This window comes from Helianthus annuus, chromosome 8 (assembly GCF_002127325.2).
Source record: "Helianthus annuus cultivar XRQ/B chromosome 8, HanXRQr2.0-SUNRISE, whole genome shotgun sequence".
NCBI lineage: Eukaryota > Viridiplantae > Streptophyta > Magnoliopsida > Asterales > Asteraceae > Helianthus > Helianthus annuus.
Genome location: NC_035440.2, coordinates 147,638,187 through 147,658,719, shown reverse-complemented (window position 1 = coordinate 147,658,719; position 20,533 = coordinate 147,638,187). Strand labels below are relative to the sequence as shown.

At 37.7% G+C, this 20,533-nt stretch overlaps 1 protein-coding gene across 1 annotated transcript; it reads right to left on the bottom strand.

The window, feature by feature from the left end:
* Positions 1-19,002: 19,002 nt before the first annotated feature.
* On the bottom strand, positions 19,003-20,240 carry LOC118481057. The gene is made up of 4 exons (XM_035976152.1): positions 20,103-20,240; positions 19,840-19,971; positions 19,298-19,507; positions 19,003-19,187 (listed from the first exon to the last, which is right to left on the bottom strand). Exons 1-4 carry the CDS (start codon positions 20,238-20,240, stop codon positions 19,014-19,016), a joined length of 654 nt encoding a protein of 217 aa, XP_035832045.1. The 3' UTR covers positions 19,003-19,013.
* Positions 20,241-20,533: the final 293 nt, after the last annotated feature.

Here is a 20,533-nt window from a genome sequence, read left to right as displayed (position 1 = left end):
TCAAGTGTTTGTGAAGAATCAAAGGGGTTTCCAAGGTGTATTCAAGTGATTTCAAGCTTCTATCATTAAAATCTCATCCCACAACCTACTTGAATCTTGAAGGTATAACATTTTTTTTAAGTCATACTTTCGATTCTTGGTTGTTCTTGGTGATTTGAAGCTCTCTTGAATCTTGGAATTTTCACTAAACTTGAGAACTAAAATGAAATGGGTCTTGATACTAATAAAAATGGTGGAGTGTATATATGTATGTAATCGTACATATATATATGTGTGTATGAGTCTTGAAGTATGATTTTCTTGTTAAGTACTTGTTTATGTTGTTGCATGTTCTTGAAGATAGCTAAAAATGCAAGTATTTGATGATTTGTGCAAGATATGATAAATGATCAATTAAATTAGCAAGTAAACATGAATAAATCACATGTTTGATGCATCTAAACTCATATGAAAAGATGATGATATGATAGTGTGCTTTAGACACTTGTACATGAAGGAATATGTTGATTTAAAGCTCAAGAAGTGATAAAAAATGGTTGTATGACAAAAGTTATTTTGAACAGATTATAAACACTAAAAATAACATCATTTGGTGTAATATAATGGCATAAAACTTTGACATAGGTTTGGTAGCATTGCATGTTGTACATATAGCTTAAAAAGTGATAAAATATGTGAAATTTGCATGATTTATATGCTCTATTTAAGACCTGCACTATTGTGAGTATAACCATTATTTTATTCAGTAAATAACATGGTTTGTGTCAAAATTTCAAGTCGTTTCGATTTGGGATGGTTCGGGTAACGTTTGATGCAAAACTATGCGGTAAAACGGTTAAAAATCGCCTTTTCGGAGGATTTTTATTAAACTGTTTTTGATCAGTAACCAAACTGATATTTTTGATATAAAAACAAGTATTTTAACGTATACTAAGTTTACTTGGTGTTCGGTTAGTCATACGTGGCTTCCGACGCTCAAAAATGTTACCGAAACGCTAAAATAAGTGTTTTTCGACATAACTATAATGGGTTGTTCATGAGTAAATTTAATGTGTCACAATGTGCTATGTGTTTTACAATATGTGTATGATGATGTGTTAGTGTTGACAAGATTATGCGTGTTACGCTTGAGTATATGTATATATACAAATACACCAAAATAATCAAAAATAATAACTTTTCGAGAAAACTCAAAGTTATGTGAAAATTCTAAGTATCGGAGAAACTTCGGTATTTATGTGAATTTTGATTATTAAAAATCATCCTTACTTTATTTAGGACGCATAAACAATTTGAGGGATTGTGTTAACATTTAAAAACGCACCCGAGGTGAGTACATAGTTCCCCTATTTTACTATTTTCAATTGTTTTGGGGTGATTCATATGTACCAAACGAATTTCAAAGTTTAAACGATGATTTCAAAAACGATTAAGGTGGTTTATGCAAAACTAATAACGATTTCGATAAGGTGTACACGACTTGTTGGTTGTAATTACATAACGAATGACATTCATTAGCATTGATCAAGCCGACCAGTATTAGGTTATGGTACCATAGGATCTGACAAATCCCGTTATTGCACTGCACCCATGGTTATGTGTGGGGGTTGTGGGTAACGACTGAATCTGATGATTGTTAACTTACCCTTTGGAGGTTTGTTAATACGAAACGAGTTGAACAATAAACGAGTCACACAGGTTTGAATGTTGTTAGCGAGACGACCAAAAGTAGTTCACTATTAAAACGAATACGATTTTGAGACGAGTTAAACGATTCGAAACGAGATACACAAGGTGAAACGAGTAAACGAATTGAACGATTGGTTTTGGGCAATAAGTAGCTAATGGGGCGGGTGTAGTATGATAGTATCATGGTAGATGCGCCACTGGTACATCTTATGTATATAAGTGCTTCTATCATATTACATTGCGTGTCGTTATTTAGCTCACCGAGGAAACGATTTTGAAACAATATCACACAACGATGTTTTTCTAAGAGATATAAATTATACGAGTTTTTATGAGATGTTTTTACAGGTTGATTTTCAAAAGCAAATGTTTTTGGGTTAAGAATCATGGCTACGAGGTTTTATAAACTATAACCCGCTTGATTCGAGTTGGTTAATTAAGTTGCAATATTATACTCTTTTCAAAACAAAGTTTTTAATAAAGTATTGCAACACTTAAACTAGCCATGAATTCGACACTCCTTTAAAACCTATGTACTCGCCAGCATTTCTTTGCTAACTAAGTTTTTACATATGTTTCAGGTGTTGATGCTTGAATGACTGCTAAGATGCATGCGTCACATAGGATATGGACGAGGCCTTAGTGACATAATAACTATGATAGACAATATAAAACTTGTTTATTCTATGTTAAGACATTGAAATGCTTAATATTATCAATAAAACGAAACACTTTTTGTATCCATGGTTGTGAAACGGTTGCTTCTGTTACAACACTCCCCGATGTTTCCGCCACGGTTTGTTGTCCTACGTGGTCGGGGTGTGACACGAGCCTTCCCGTTTACCTTTGTTTACCCACATTATCGCCCACTTAGCCAAATTTAGCCTTTGTATGTTTTAAACCCTTTTTAGTGTTGAAACTCGGACAAAATAATCGTTTAACTAGCGTTTGTTTCAGTTTATTGTATAATTAGCACTTAAAAAAAAACAACCCAGAAAATAAAACACCCTAAAATAGGGTGAAGTTGATAAGAATCGAGCAAATTTTGAATGCTTAAATGTTAAAATTTCGTTGATAAGCTCGATTGCGCAATAGTCGCCTCTTTAAGGCATTTGTATGTAAAGTTGTATACTTTGTTGCTAGTTAAACGCTAATACCGAGTTTTAACCATTTTCGCCACTTTATATGTCTACTTCCATACCCTTCGCCCCAAGCCTAACGTTACAACCCGTAAAGACCTCTTGATTTACACTTTTTTCGCATGTTAGTTGGTGGAGACGAGATCTTATGACAAGCTTATGATATTACACATTTCATTGACGAGGCATTGAGTGTTTGCACATACACATTTTATGTATGTTTCACAAATAAAACCGAGTGTGTGTGAACGTTGTGAGTTGTGTGAAGATTAGCATGTTAAGTCAATTGAAAGTGACATCACGGCTTTTTGGTTATCTACATATATTTGCATACGCTTGTTTGGTTTGGTTCATTTGATGTTGTCTTTCGAAAAACCGGCTAACCGTTTGTAGTTCTTTTAATAAATAGTGTGTAAGTTATCGTTCTTGTTTGATTCTATCTTTTATTGCATTTTAGTTTAGCTTGCTTGAGGACAAGCAAGGTTCAAGTGTGGGGAGATTTGATATTCGCTAATTTACACATATTTTAGTCCCCCATTTTATCCCCATTTTATGCGTTTTCGGCCGTAAAACCGTCATTCGGATACTTAATTATCTATATTTTTGTTTACAGGCCTAAAACAGCATACCAGACAAGATGATAGCGAAAACGAGGACTTTCCGGACAAAACGACAAAGCTGCGAAGATTCTGTGAAGAAAACTGACCTGGGCGTTTGGAACGGTCATGCGACCTCATGCACGACCGTGCATAACCGATGAACCATGAATGCCGGCAGTGAACGAGGCGTGCAACTCCGCGTGCAAGGCATTGCAGGCCAACCCGAAAAGGCACGGTCGTGCCGTATGCGGAACGGTCGTGCGGATCCGACGATCAAACAGGACCTCGGAACTGAACGACCAAAAGACCAGGCGTGCACCCCATGGCACGCCCGTGCGAGACCGAATACCAGTCAACTCTGCTGATGTCATGCAGTATGGTGGACCACCACCAATAATTGCTTAAAGTGCACGGTCGTGCGATCGCTGCACGACCGTGCGACATCGAAAAAGAATAAAAACAGAACAGAAACACTCTGTTATTAACTCTGGAATTTTGGAGAGCTTTGCAGGCGATTTTGAGGCTCCGAAGGCTTCTGCTTTCACTCGGATTCAAGCCACATTGCCCGGTTTTGCTCATTTACTATCCAGATTCTTAATCTTGTGCTTGTTTATGGTTGGGTTTTCTAATCTTTCCATGTTTTTGTTAATCTTTCAAGCATTTAGATTAATATTTATGTATTATTGTAGCCTTTGGGCAAAAACACAACAATCCCTTGCTTGATTATAACCATTAGTATGTTAATCTATGTTTGTAATGAAACTTGGAAGTGTTTTCTATGATTATCTTTGATGATTAGTTTGCAACCTTGTTATTGATATTGATTTCTTGATTATAAGTAATTGTGTTGGATGATTGGTGCTTGGTTAGGTAAGATAGTTGAAAAATGAAGCTTATTTAATCATGTATTAGTAAACTTTTAATTTGGTTAACTAGCTTAACTTGGTTAAAATGTGGGCACCATGATACTCTAACGGGTTAGTGGTTTAATAAAATGTAATTATTGTTAATCAAGAAAGCTTGCCTTCACGGAAGGACTCTAACGGGTTAGATGGTGTTGTTACGAATTCTTGCCATGATTTGTTAGCTTAGTTAGTAGTTTCGGCCAAAATTGCTATCTTGGTGAATTTATGCGTAAGATTTGTAAAATGAACTCGGTTGTGATTTAATCTAGTTTATGCTTGTCTCGGTGGTTGCATTGTGTTTATCGGTGTTGCTTTCCTTGATTAAGTGAGGTTAGAAAACTCCTAACGGATGACTAACTTATTTTTAGGAGATTTTCATAGACATTTATCAATTGCACGTTAAAGAACAATTTTAGGTGGTTAAAGTGTGTTTATCGTTTTAACTTTCCGAATGATTGTCATGTTAGGATTCCCGAAAGGGATACTAATTGTCTCGAAATGGAAAATTGACCGAATGCTTCTAGTGCCAAAACTAACTTAGTTGACATGCTGTGGTTGTGTATTAAGCAAGGCTATTAATATATAATTTACTATGTTTTATAAGTTTTTATTTATGCTTACTTTAGTTTAATTAAAACCAAGACAATTTATGTTTTTACCGGTAATTTAGTGGCAAAGGTCTAGTACTATTTCTCCGCCCATTTCCGTGGATCGATACTTGGTTCTTACCGATACTTTACTACATATATGACGGGGTACACTTGCCCTTTCGTGTGTGTTTTGATGTAAAAGTAATAATCACTTTTATAAATTTAAAACCAATTCGTGTGTAATTTCATTGTAAAAATATGTACAGTCACGCACATACCACCTATCACCCAGGGGTACAGCCGGAAATCCCTATAAGCTCAATCTGCCTCCAGGAGAAACCCTAATCTCCTGGTATGTCAGATCTCAGGGGGCATTAAATGCTGTATACACACAGCTGTGTGCACAAACTGCTCCCCAAACACAACCACGAAGGCCTGTATCCTGTGCTAGGGCACCATCGGTACCCCATGTTTCTCAACATGATGGACCATCCCGAGTTTAGATCGAAGACACAGAGGTTTACTCCAGATCTCCATCGAGATACGAGTATACTCAATCAGAAAATCGTCGAAGAGAGCATCGAGATGAGTCACACTTTCATAGAAGGCCATCAGTTCACACCAGGTTGAGTTCTCAGCGAAACATCCACACCAGTGAATATAATTATCACAGCCCCCGTGCCCGGTTTGACCCGGTCCAGGAGCCGCGAGACAGAAAACCCATGGTATTTATATTTAATGCGGAAGTCTTTAACAGGATCGTTTTAAACTTGAAAAATGCCCGAGTATTATTTATTTACAATTCGGGATAAACCCCGTAATTTACAGCAGAGGAATTTCATAATTCCTTTATTTTACAAAACATGTTTATTTATTTATTCAAGCCACTACTTTAAGCTTTGGGAGTGCTCTATCGCACTTGGACTTGATTCACAGTAGGTCACCTGAAACATGTTGTAAAATATTTTGTCAGCGGGGAAACACTGAGTGAATCATTCAGTTTGATAAAATGACACTTTGTTATAATCCACAATATTAAGAGCGATTACAATGTTTATATGTCAACCAATTACCCATAGTATTTGTCACTTGACTCATTTCTGTGACTATGGTCATATCACCCATTGGCTAACTCGTTGTCCAATGGTGAAGATTATCAAGTAATGTATACAAAACCCCACATACCGGCTGTAATTTGGTGATTACATAGACTTAATCCCTGTAATTATAACTTTGCAAATAAATAGGGTTTTGGAAATAATTTGATAAAAAAAGAATGACTCACATTGCAAGTTTAACGGGCAGAGTTTTATCCTACGGATTATCCTGATTAACCTAATTCAAATACAATGCACAGGAAAACTAGGTCAGTAACTAATACAGCATTTACGATAACTCACGAGATACAACCCTCACAACGAATGACAAAGTGCGATACTTAAATATCCAGCGGATTCGCAACGAATGACAGAGTATAGCCTGGATCTGGGCAACCCCCAAACATCCTGTCGGAATCACGACGAATAACAAAGTATAACCCTAATGCGGGCAGCACTTAAACATCCATTGGATAGTTTCAATCGATCGGATATTTAATCGTAGCAGCGATCGAGTTATTACCCTGTTTGTCGTGGCAGCACTTCGTGTTTGTGTGTGTTGTTATAGTAATCTATGTATATATCAGTGTGGAATGAGAATTTGGACGTCGAACTAACACCAACATTCAAGTGCCAACCCTCCCTATTTATACTGAAAATTCGACTTCCTCGCGTGTCGCGACAGGGACACCTGGTCCTGTCGCGTGGCGCGACGGGTAACGTTTTAGGGTAGGGTAGGTTCGTGTCTAACATAGCATTAGTGAGTCATAATTCGACGAAATTCACATCCTACAGCAAATTATGAAAATAATCGTCAGCTAGGTTTTACCCCCCCCCCCTAAGTTTTAGGGGCCCTGATCCTGATTCCGATTGTTCTGAAAATTTTAGGGTTTATGTAGAATTACTTGGGTTTCTCAATTAGGGTTTCCTTATTAGATAATTAATATATTAAGTAGTAATTTTAGTGAGAGTTGTTACATCCTCCCCACCTTAAGAAAAATCTCGTCCTCGAGATTTACTGGAATAGGTGAGGATATTTTCGCTTCATTTCTGATTCCAGCTCCCAAGTGTATTCTGGTCCTATTTTTGAATCCCATTTGACTTTAACTAGTACTAGTCGTTTGTGCTTGAGAAACTTAATCTTTCTATCTTCTATCTGCAATGGTTTTTCCACAAATTTTAGCTTTTCGTTTACCTCTACATCTTGAAGAGGTACTACCAGGGATTCGTCAGATAGACATTTCTTGAGATTGGATACATGAAACACATCATGTACCCCAGCTAATTCTTCTGGTAGTTGTAGGCAACTGGTCCTATTCGTTGGATTACTGGAAACGATCCTACGTACCTTGGACTCAGTTTTCCTTTCTTACCGAATCGTACTACTACTTTCCAAGGATATGCTTTTAAGAGTACTTTGTCTCCGATTTGAAACTCTAGTGGTTTGCGGCGATTGTCTGCATAGATTTTCTGGCGATCTCGAGCCGTCTTCAATCTTTCTTTGATTTGAGTTATCTTATCGGAGGTTTCTTGTACAATTTCAGGACCTGATAATTGACTTTCTCCTATTTCTGCCCAACAAACTGGAGTTCTACACTTGCGTCCATACAGTGCTTCGAATGGGGCAGCTTCGATACTTGAGTGATAACTATTGTTATAGGAGAATTCAATTAAAGGTAAATGATCATCCCAGTTTCCACCAAAATCTATTACACATGCTCTGAGCATGTCTTCCAGGGTTTGAATTGTTCTTTCACTTTGTCCGTCTGTTTGAGGATGATAAGCTGTACTTAAATTTAATCGTGTTCCCATGGCTTCTTGGAAACTTGCCCAGAAATGTGAAGTGAAACGACTATCCCTATCTGATACAATGGAGAGTGGAACTCCATGTAGGGATACTATATCATCTACGTATAATTTTGCTAATCTTGCCATGCTGAAAATTTCTTTCATGGGTAGGAAATGAGCTAACGTGGTTAATCGATCTACAATTACCCAAATCGCATCATTACCTTTTCTGGTTTTAGGTAACTTAGTAACAAAATCCATAGTTATCAGTTCCCATTTCCAAACAGGCATTTCCAACTGTTGAAGTAACCCTGAAGGTTTCTGGTGTTCTGCCTTAACTTGTGAACAAGTAAGACACTTAGATACATAACTAGCTATGTCCTTTTTCATACCTATCCACCAGAAATTATTTCTTAAATCTTGGTACATCTTATTATTTCCAGGGTGCATAGTATACCTAGATTTATGGCCTTTCCTTCGTGATATTAAATATGACAGTCGTAATTACTTAGAATTTCCATCCATCTTCTTTGCCTCATGTTTAATTCTTTTTGCCCAAATATGTACCTTAAGCTTTTATGATCTGTATAAACTGTAAACTTACTTCCATACAGATAATGTCTCCAAATCTTAAGGGCAAAAATTACCGCTCCTAATTCTAAGTCATGAGTCGTGTAGTTTTCCTCATGCTTTTTCAATTGCCTTGAGGCAAACGCAATTACCTTTTTGTGTTGCATTAACACACATCCTAATCCTAGCATAGAAGCATCGCAATAGACTTCAAAATCTTCTGTTCCTTCTGGTAATGCTAAGATTGGGGCATTTGTTAACTTTTGCTTTAAAATCCTAAAAGCTTCCTCTTGTCTGGGTCCCCATTCAAATTTTACGGCTTTACAGGTTAGCTTAGTTAATGGAACTGCTATCTTAGAAAAATCTTTAATAAAACGTCTGTAGTATCCAGCTAATCCTAGGAAACTTCTAACTTCTGTAGCTGATTGCGGGGCCTTCCATTTGGTGATCGTTTCTATCTTGAAGGGATCTACGTGAATACCCTTGTGATTCACCATGTGTCCTAGAAATTGCACTTCTTGGAGCCAGAATTCACACTTTGAGAATTTGGCGTAAAGCTTTTCCTTTCTTAACAAAGTTAAGAGTGCATGCAGGTGCTCACAATGTTCCTCCTGACTTTTGGAGTAAATAAGTATATCGTCGATGAATACGATTACAAATTTATCCAAATATGGTTTACAGATTCTATTCATCATGTCCATAAATGCTGCTGGAGCATTTGTTAACCTGAAGGGCATGACTGTAAACTCGTAATGTCCATACCTAGTTCGGAAAGCAGTTTTAGGTATGTCTTCTTCTTGTACCTTCAATTGATGATATCCGGAGCGCAAATCTATCTTAGAAAAATATCTAGCTCCTTGCAATTGATCAAAAAGATCATCAATCCTAGGTAATGGGTATCGATTCTTAATTGTAACTTTGTTTAATTCCCTATAGTCGATACACATTCTCATCGATCCGTCTTTCTTCTTTACAAACAACACCGGAGCTCCCCATGGAGAGGAACTTGGTCGTATGAACCCTTTACTTAGTAATTCATGTAACTGTTTCTTTAATTCCAACATTTCAGTAGGTGCTAACCGATAGGGTGCCTTGGCTATCGGTATAGTTCCTGGAATTAGATGAATTCTAAATTCTACCTCCCTATCGGGTGGTAATCCTGGTAGGTCTTCTGGAAAGACGTCTGGGTATTCTGATACTATCGGGATGTCTTCCAGTTTCTTACTTTTGGTGTTAACAACTACCGAAACCATATATGCTATTCCTTGTTTTCTTGAATAACTGGCCAACTTCATTACTGAAATAAATTTCAGTGGCTTTTGTGGCTTATCTCCGGGAATCATTACTAATTCTCCTGTGGGGGTATGGATTTCTATTGAATTTTCATCACAGAGAATTCGAGCATGGTTGGCTATTAACCAATCCATTCCTAATACAACATCGAATCCGGCTAGATTCATAGGTAATAGGTTTGCAGTAAATCTATGGCCTAAGAGTTCTATATTTCCTTCTTGCAAAACCTTATTTATACTAACAGAATTCCCATCTGCTGTTTCAACCGTGAAAGTCTGCCTAAGGTTGGTTAAAGGTAAATTAAGAGCTTGGCAGAACGAAGTATTTATAAAACTTTGGTTTGCACCAGAGTCAAATAATACTTTTGCATAAACGTCGTGAACTAAAAACGTACCAGCTATGACGTCAGGAATTAGTTCGGCTTCCTGAGTAGTCAATTGGAAGGCTCTTGCATTCTTCTTAGTAGTTCCTTCTGCAGGTTTAGCCTTGTTGTCTGCTGGTTTAACCAGTTTAGGGCCGTCTGGCTTGAAATGCCCAGTTTCTCCGCAGTTGAAACAGACTGTTGTCTTCTTTCTACAATTTTCTTCACGATGTCCTGCAACTTTGTAAAAGTTACAGGGTTCATTACATCTTCCAAAATGCTTCCTTTTGCAGTTTCTGTAGAACGGCGGAGTGTATGATTTCCCAGTTCCTCTTTTCTTGAAGTTGCTACTGTTACCCACACGAAATCCCTGGGAAATTTTCTGAGCCAATTCCTTCTTTTTATTTTCTTCTCGAGTACGTAGCAGTCCGTCAGTTAGGGTGTTGGCTAACTCCACTGCATCGTCAATCGTGCGGGGTCTCGCAGCTTTGACAATGTCACGAATCTCGCTAATCAAACCCCAAATATAGCGAGAGATAAGTACCGGTTCTGGCGAAGCCAGAGTAGGTACAATTCTGGCATACTCAAAGAATTTTGAAGTATACCCTCGACAATCTACATCCACCATTCGGTGGCTCAGAAACTTATTCGCCATCTGCTCTTTTTCGTATTCAAGGCAGAATTTTCTTTCTATCAGAAGTTTAAATTCCTCCCAACTCATGGCATAGGCCATGTCACTTCCCTTAGCTTGTAACACTGTATTCCACCATTCTAATGCTTCTTCCTTGAAAAGGTGAGAAGCGTACATGACTTTATCTTCTTCGGCACATTTACTTATTTTAATTACTGCCTCAGTTTTCTCCAATCAACGTAGTGCCGCAGTCGCTCCTTCATTGCCTGCAAATTCAGCTGGTTTACAAGCAAGAAATTCCTTATAGGTGCAACCAGGTGTTGCAGCCTTCATCCTTTTATGTATCGGGGCTTGAATTCCGTTATTATTATTACCGCCTCCATTGATACTATTACTAGCAGTATCGTCGTGCGTACGCTTACTAGGGTGAGCTTGCGAAGGCTCAACAGGACTTTTTACGACAGCGACGATAGCTGGAATAGAATTAACTATTCCCTGAGCAACGATGTTTTCTATATCCTGTCGGTTTAGGAAGTGATCCTCGTTATTATGTTCCGATTGGTTAACTTCATTAACTGGTTCATTAACAGCGTGTTCCATCTGGATGTATATCAATCATGAGCTATTATTTAGTATAAATATTTTAGTACATTGTACAATCAAACTTTATTTAAAATAACAACCATACAACCTTATAGATCTATTACATTGGAATTAAAAAAACGTACTATTATGACAATTACGTCCTGCATTTATTTTATTCCCTTTTTCTTATTTATTTACCATGGTTGGTCTCGGTTTGGCTACTTATCTTAATTATGGATCAAGATTCACTGCAGTAGTGGCTAACATGTAAAGGTCTGACCATTTTTCATTTAATTCATCTTCCCATGGCGGTTTTTTACCTATTTCCTTATTAATTGCCACTTCTTTTGAATTGGACGTTCCTACTTTCTCCTGGCTTTTTCTAATAATCCAATCTCTCTTCTCAGGAGAGAGTGGGTTTTCATAGGATGCTTTACGAACAAATATTCCTTCATTGGTATTCACTGAATATCTTGAGGAATTTGATTGGGACGAGGTTCTCTTAGTCTTTTGGGCACTATCTAGTTGATGGCAATTATCCGAAAGCTTTTGTTTACCCATTATGTATATTAACAAGTAATCAATTAACATGAAAGGACAAATTAAGAAACAAATAATAACAAAAACATGTACAGCCAAAACTGTCGACTTTGCAACTATTCGATTTTTTTTATATACTAATAGTATGCGTCCGTACACACTGGTTATCTTACAACGTTTTATTTTTTTTAGACTATTTTACAAGATTGATATTTTACTATTATTATTAGTATACACTACAACCACACCACCCCTGCACTTTCTGTTAACTAGCATTTCAGAAACGACGTTCCCTCTCGTCGTATTTCCAGGAGATTTGCTCTCCTACCTCCCGTATCCTATTTCCTGCATCTATCAGTTCTTCGCCATAGTGGCGGAGTTCAGCTAAGTTTTCGTTACTCATTGGTGGGTTAGGTGTAGGTTCCGGGTCGAATTGAGGGAGAAAAGTATTAGGGCTATTTATAATGTTCTGAAATTGCCAGTCGGCAGTCCACCACTCCTCTAGCGTTCCTGGTAAAGGTCTAGGGTGAACTATAGGGTCTGGAATGGCAGGTTCTAAGTTAACAGGCAGTAGGGCTTCTGCTGGGTAGTTAAAGAGAATTTCATCAGCAGGTCCGAAAATGTCACCTAAAGTTAATTTACGGTCCAACTCTTCTTCCCAAGACAGTGGTTCCTGGTTTTGCCTGGAACTCTCCCCAGTTTCTATGCCTTTCCCTTTTTCTTTTGGGTCTTCCTTTTTCATGGTTTTCTGTGTTGCTGGCTTCTTCCTACGTACACGCCTCCAACCTGCCCACCTATGTCTCTTTTTCACTACTTTAGGTTTTTCCTGGGGTTGGGCTTTAAATACCATAGGTTCCTCTACATCTGCCTGGTACCCAGTAGTGACACGGGTGATATCCATATCTGTACTATGGATCGAAATATTCTGTAGGGCTTCGGATAGTTCATTCATGCTGTTAGCACACACAAAGACGCACACAATTCTAAGTTAATATTTTGTAAACTAAAGATTCACGAAATCACAGAGTGGCAATCAGATAAATTAAGTATTTCTAAATACTTAATTAGCTTAAACCAATGGCTCTGATACCACCTTTTTCTGTCACGGTACCCGTGCCCGGTTTGACCCGGTCCAGGAGCCGCGAGACAGAAAACCCGTGGTATTTATATTTAATGCGGAAGTCTTTAACAGGATCGTTTTAAACTTGAAAAATGCCCGAGTATTATTTATTTACAATTCGGGATAAACCCCGTAATTTACAGCAGAGGAATTTCATAATTCCTTTATTTTACAAAACATGTTTATTTATTTATTCAAGCCACTACTTTAAGCTTTGGGAGTGCTCTATCGCACTTGGACTTGATTCACAGTAGGTCACCTGAAACATGTTGTAAAATATTCTGTCAGCGGGGAAATACAGAGCGATTCAGTTTGATAAAATGACACTTTGTTATAATCCACAGTATTACCCACAGTATTTGTCACTCGACTCGTTTCTGTGACTATGGTCATATCACCCATTGGCTAACTCGGTGTCCAATAGTGAACATTATCAAGTAATGTATACAAAACCCCACATACCGGCTGTAATTTGGTGATTACATAGACTTAATCCCTGTGATTATAAATTTGCAAATAAATAGGGTTTTGGAAATAATTTGATAAAAAGAGAATGACTCACATTGCAAGTTTAACGGGCAGAGTTTTGTCCTACGGATTATCCTGATTAACCTAATTCAAATACAATGCACACGAAAACTAGGTCAGTAACTAATACAGCATTTACGATAACTCACGAGATACAACCCTCACAACGAATGACAAAGTGCGATACTTAAATATCCAGCGGATTCGCAACGAATAACAGAGTATAGCCCGGATCTGGGCAACCCCCAAACATCCTGTCGGAATCACGACGAATAACAAAGTATAACCCTAATGCGGGCAGCACTTAAACATCCATTGGATAGTTTCAATCGATCGGATATTTAATCATAGCAGCGATCGAGTTATTACCCTGTTTGTCGTGGCAGCACTTCGTGTTTGTGTGTGTTGTTATAGTAATCTACGTATATCTCAGTGTGGAATGAGAATTTGGACGTCGAACTAACACCAACATTCAAGTGCCAACCCTCCCTATTTATACTGAAAATTCGACTTCCTCGTGTGTCGTGACAGGGACACCTGGTCCTGTCGCGTGGCGCGACGGGTAACGTTTTAGGGTAGGGTAGGTTCATGTCCAACATATCATTAGTGAGTCATAATTCGACGAAATTCACATCCTACAGCAAATTATGAAGATAATCGTCAGCTAGGTTTTACCCCCCTCCCCTAAGTTTTTGGGGCCCAGATCCTGATTCCGATTGTTCTGAAAATTTTAGGGTTTATGTAGAATTACTTGGGTTTCTCAATTAGGGTTTCCTTATTAGATAATTAATATACTAAGTACTAATTTTAGTGAGAGTTGTTACAATAATCGAACCTATGGTGAAGGAGAAAGTACCAGTGTGTTTAATCGGTTACAACCGAATTACAACAAGTGTAGACCCCGTGCGGTTTACAATCCGGAGGTTGAGCACAACTATGATCTGATCTATCGTCCTGCTGAAGCGGCAAAGAATTCAAAATTTATAAGTGAAATCGCTCTGGCTCCGCTAGAGAAAGAAAAGCTCCCATCTACCATAGGCAAGTTCAACGGAATGACAGACCCTGACGATCATCTGTGAGTCTTTACAAGCGCAGGGCTGGTAGGAGGCTGGACCCTACCAATGTGGTGCCACCTCTTCGTTCAGACCCTTACAGGCGCTGCAAGAATATGGTTTGACAACTTGCCCATTGGGAAAATCACCTCATGGATAGATCTGCACGAGAAGTTTCTGGTTCATTTCAGCCAGCAAAGACGATCCATCCGCGACACTGCGGATGTGATGAACATCTAGCGTCATGATGATGAAAGTCTGGAAGACTTCATTACTCGCTATAACAAGGAGGTACTCGAGGTCGGGGACGTTCACAAGCAGCTGATTAGCGCCCAATTTAAGTATGCAGTCAGGTGCGATGATATGATAAAGTCCTGTCTGAGAGGAAGGACTCCCAAAGTGCTGGGAAAAAGTAATGGCAGCGGCAAAGGTCTATGCCCAAACAAAAAAGAATCTCACGACCAACAGGGCGCCACCACCACACAATCGACCCTCAGATTTAGGTTCAAGTGGCGGAAGGAAATTTAAGAAAGGTTGGCGCGATTCTAGTTCAGGGAACTATTCGTCCGAGGATGCTCGAGCCACAATTAACAAACTCACTGCGCAGAGAGAAGCCAAACAAGAGAATAGGGAGAGACAATGGACTCCCCTAACCAAAACTCCTGCAGAAGTTCTAAGCACGGAGGATTACCAGTTTAAACCTCCGCCACCAATGAAGAACAAACGTGGACAAGACCCGAGTAAGTATTGTGAATACCACAAGGACAACGGGCATACCACTAATAACTGCATTTCTTTGCGCACACAAATTGAAAAGGCACTTAAGAGTGGTGAGCTTACTCACCTCCTACAGAATGTGCGCAAAGAAATCAAACAAATCACTCGAGGCGAAGAAGGCCCGAGTAAAAAAGCAAAAATCTGAGAAGCAACTCTATGATCTCCCTGCGGAACGAAGTAGACCCTACAATTTATCAAATCTAAGCAGGAAATAGAGTGTAAGTTAAGTTCCCTGTAATTATTTTTAATAGACTTTGTAACGGCCTCTACGCCTTATCCTGAAATAAACAACTAAGTTTCTATATTTCTTGTGTTTTTTTCTTACAAAGTGCATGAAATTTCTTTTGGTAAGCGCAAAAACAGTATGGTAAATAAAATACAAGCCTCATGAACGGTCGGTGATTACATCACACAAGACCATACGTTCACACATGAGCTTCACACCACCTTCATTCGCTTTACCTAATCAAAGTAATTGTTCACATGCAAAATATTGTAAACTAAAAAACACGCATCATACTATCCCTGGCGCATCAGCACGCCTTGAAAAAACTACCAAACACGGCAGTGTTTTAAATGTACGTTACTTGTGCGGCAGCGCATTAACAGAAAGGGGATACACACCCCAAAAAAGACTACAAAAATTGTTCAATAGAATTACAAAAAAGAAATTTACGCTAGATCTCCGCCCTCATCTGGGAAGATCTCCTTTAGTTGCGCCACGTGGTCTTCAGACTGCAATGCAACGTTTATAAGATCCATGACAGGAAGCTGCAAATTGTTGAATTCTGTTTTTAAAGATACAAGGGCAGCGCCGGTATTTACGCCATAAGTAGCAGATCTGCTAGTATCCCAATCAATCTTCAGAGCATTATTCACATGCTGCGAATATTCAGTATAACCTTGGGCATACCCGTCATTCTGTGCAGCAACTACCAAGCGTGCAACAGTCTTATCTAGCTCTTCAGAGTTCAACACTGACTCAGCAACCTACAAAAAGAAAAAAAGAAAAGGCAAAATAAGGGAAAAGCGCAAAACGTTTTCACAAGAAAAACAATGAAAAGACAACTTACACAGGCAATCCCGCGCTCCCTCAGCCATGCCATATCACTTTTCAAAGGTTCAAGCTCGCTCTCCGCTGTGGCCCGTGTTGTTTCAGATTTCTCTAGTTTCTCTTCAGTTTCAGTTAAACGACGAGAGGCCTCGGCTTTTTCGGAAAGCGCAAGCTCCAAATCTTTTTTAAGTTATTCCTGGTCAGAAAGCAAAGAGGTAAGTTCCTCTATCTCCTTTTCTCTAAGAGCAAGAGTGGCGCATGTCACACCCTGACTTTTACGAAAACGTGGTTATTTGGTGTGACTTCTTAATACCATAGCAATCAATCATAACAATGCTATATGATAAATCCAAAAGATTTTCATCCATTAATAAAGTTTAGAAAATACCACAATTCCATTATCTTGAAAACATTGACGCCAATTAGTTACAAACCATAACATGTTCAAATGAGTTCCCATGGACTCAACAAAAGACTTTAAATAATCCTGAGTTTAGAAACATGTATCCCGTCCAGGAATAGGATACATCTTTTAAACTCTACGACCATGGATGACATCCTTTATTTAACACGCAGCTGGTAAACACATGCATACACCCTACCAGATCCGTTTAGTTCCCTGAAATACATGTAGTTTGAAAAATCAACAAAAGTTGAGCGAGTTCATGTGTATGTGAGTGTGTATAAACCGTTAAAGTATGTCTGTATGAATAAAAGTCCCTGGTATGTAGCAATAAGGAAAAAGAGATCACCAATGGTTTGCAAGGCCATTGATATGTGTGAAGTGATGCAGGAAGACTCAAACCTAGCAGATTTCGTACTGGGCTTCCGGCTGTAAGACATAGTCACCACATGGTCCATTCAGCGGACTCAGGAGTGGGGCTCGCTATACCCAAATAGATCTATCACTCATGTCCCTCGGTCCTACAATGAGGATTAATGGCCTTAAGTATCCGCCTACCCACTCACATGATCTAAGTAGTATGCCCTCCTTAAGCTAACCATACCATGTATAAAAATGTCTGTATAATTGTAACATGTATTTCACCCCCGAAGTATAAAACTGAAAACAGTTAAAAGAAAAGGGGGAGATGAACTCACAGTATTGCGTCTTCAGTCTGTGTAACCCAAGTCTCCTCCGCAAACACGACTACCTACAGTGTACTAACGTCTATTAGACGAGCGGGTCATGCCTTGTCTTAGTATTGATTAGTGCCTTTGAGTTATGTTTTAGAGTGTTCCAATATTTTTGTAATAACACTTCTCAAGTATTGTTATTCGCATTTCCTTCCCAAGGATGGGAGTATTTCATACTTGTGTATTCGTATTCTTGTGTTCGTATAACTTGCCAGGTATTGGCGTCGTATTCCGGTGTATTATTCCAAATAAAGATACGTCAATATATTCCCAATATATATTTCCAAAACACTTATATTTTCAAGTCCCACTTTAGAAAATATATAATAACTTATTTTGTCCCAAAAATAATGTATCGTCCAGAAAGTATATATATTCCCAAAATCATATATATTCTATATGCTAAGAAAATATATTTTTAACCTCCCAAAAATAATATATTTTCTCTTTGTCGAAAATATGATATGCTTGGTAATATGTACAAAATCATATTTTTACTTCTTTCATTTCCAAAATAGTATTTACCAAAAATATATTGTAACAGTGTCTTCCGGAATATTTCATAAGTTCACTACTAGAAAACTGCTACTATTCCCACGTCAATTTCCGTGGGAAATCCGTGGGTAACTGCGTTTACCCACGGATTTCCCACGAAAATGGGTTGTGGGAATTCTGCTCGTGGGTAATTTTTTTCTGACGCATTTCCTACGGATTTTCCTACTCCTTTCCCACACAAACGTTTCGTTAGATTTCTCCTACTTATTTCTCACGGAATAAATTTTCTTAACTTTCCGACGCATTTCCCACGGAATATTTATTTTTTAAAATTTTGTGCTTAAAACAATTATATTTATATTTATTATATAATATTTATTAAATTTTATTTTTCTTACACAATTCCTACGAATTTGTTTTTTCTTCCTACATAATTCCAACAAAATCTATTCGTTTTCCCTACACAGTTGCTACGGAAATAATTTTTTTCCTACACAGTTCCTACGGAAATATTTTTTTTCCTACACAGTTCCTACGGAAGTATTTTTTTTTCCTACACAATTCCAACTGAATGTATTCATTTTTCCTACGCATTTCATACAAAACTAGTTTTGTTTCTACACAATTCTAACGGAATGTATTCCTTTTTCCTACGTAATTCCGACAAAATTGGTTTTTTTTCCTACAAACTTCTAACATAGTGTATTCTTTTTTCTTACGCATTTCCTATGAAACTATCTTTTTTTCTTACAGAATTCCAACAGAATTTGACAAAACCTGTTGAGTCTTTTTCCTACACATTTCTTACGGATACAAGTAAAAAATAACAGGAAAAACAAAAAAATACCTGCTTTTTTCTGCTAAAAGATGCATACTGATAAATATGATTCGGAATATAAATTTAACAAAAACAAATAACATAAATTCAGAGAACGTTTAAATTACAAAATCATCCATTGTTAAACATAAAGATTCGGAATAAGTAACAAAAATTTCGAGCCCGTTTCAATCACAAAATCATCATTGTTAAACATAAAGATCTGGGATAATTAAAAAACTACTGCTACTGACTAACGGGAGGCTGGAATTTTTTCATAAACTCTTCAAATTGTTTTTGCCTCTTTTCTTCATTTTCTTTCATTTCTTTTTCCATCTGTTGCACTTTTTGCTCCAACTCCTGTCTCGCATCCCTTTCATTTGCAAGTTCCTTTTCCATTTCAACTCGGACTTTTTCAACCTAAATTGTTAAAACGGGTCAATAATCTAAGTTATTTTTTTTTCTACTAATAATTGTTAAAAACTATATAATTTATAGAATTGTGATACTTTGTAAGAAGTAAACAATACCTCCTCTTGTGACCTTATAGCATCAACATATAATTTAGATTCGGTAGATGTAGACAATTTCCTAGTTATCACGAAATTAGGATCTGAAGATCCTACCCCAAACATTCGGCCCTTTTTATCTCCTGCCACTCTCGCCCACACATCAAGATCATCTGGATGTTGGTTGAGATCCGACCCATGCAACTTGATCATATCACTTCTGTACCGTAACTACAATTATGGAAACAAATTGTTAGTTGTACTAAAACTTAATACGCTAATGTTCTAGTTATTCAAAAATGATAAAGATAACTTACATAGATTTCTCTTGATTTTTCAGAAATAAACTCAAATCCCACAAGACTATTAATGTCCAGCTCTCCGGCCCAATACTTCTTTTTGCTTTCCTTTTTGAGATGGGTATCAAAATAAACTTCAATCCACTTTACTTTTCGGCCGTATTTTCTTTCCTAAAAAAGCATTTTCGTAAAACATTTGAGTACAAATAATTATATTTTTCGACCCAACTTTTTTACTAATTTATATAAAGATGATTAGCTTACCAAACGAATGCGATGCTCGTCAAACCCTATGGATCCACCGGTATGTCGGGATATACCTTCACCACTACCCTTGCTATTGCGGTTTGTTCTCCCGCTCTCTGACTTTTTTAGCCATTTTTCGGTGTTCCAACCCTGAAAACGAAATATATATATATGTATATATGTGTGTAAGGCTAGACTATGTGCCAAGTACAATATAAACCACACATATATAGAGCAATAGAATATATAAAAAAGTAGTAATAAGAATGTAACTCCCATACCTTACACAATTCCTTCCATACTACCTTAGACACCGAAGCTGGTGGATATTTATAAATTATGTCGAATCTGTGCTTGTCTCCTATAACAGGTCTAGCGTCTCTGGCTTTGTCTTTAGATTTTTCTCTCAAGTCCCTCATGGTGTCTCTATACCGATTCTCAACAACGTTACGAAATGCGTCATATATGTTTTTTTTACTCCGGGTCCCAACAGTATTTGGTATGTTAAAAAATAAAGTAAAGCACTTAATTATGCTAAACCAATATACCATTGACATGTCGGTACGTTGCTACACATTTTCTCCGGGTCCCAACAGTATTTGGTCTGTTAAAATAAAACGTATTTCGTAGGAATTGTGTCGGTACGTTGCTACACATTTTCTACGGATATTAATTAAAAACTATGCATATTAATAAATTTATTTTAAAAATA

Coding starts and splice junctions, on each gene's coding strand:
- LOC118481057 (XM_035976152.1), bottom strand. CDS start 20,240: ATGAGGGACTTGAGAGAAAAATCTAAAGACAAAGCCAGAGACGCTAGA. Junction 19,972..20,102: donor TATGGAAGGAATTGTGTAAG/GTATGGGAGTTA, acceptor TTTCGTTTTCAG/GGTTGGAACACCGAAAAATG. Junction 19,188..19,297: donor CTATAAGGTCACAAGAGGAG/GTATTGTTTACT, acceptor TTAACAATTTAG/GTTGAAAAAGTCCGAGTTGA.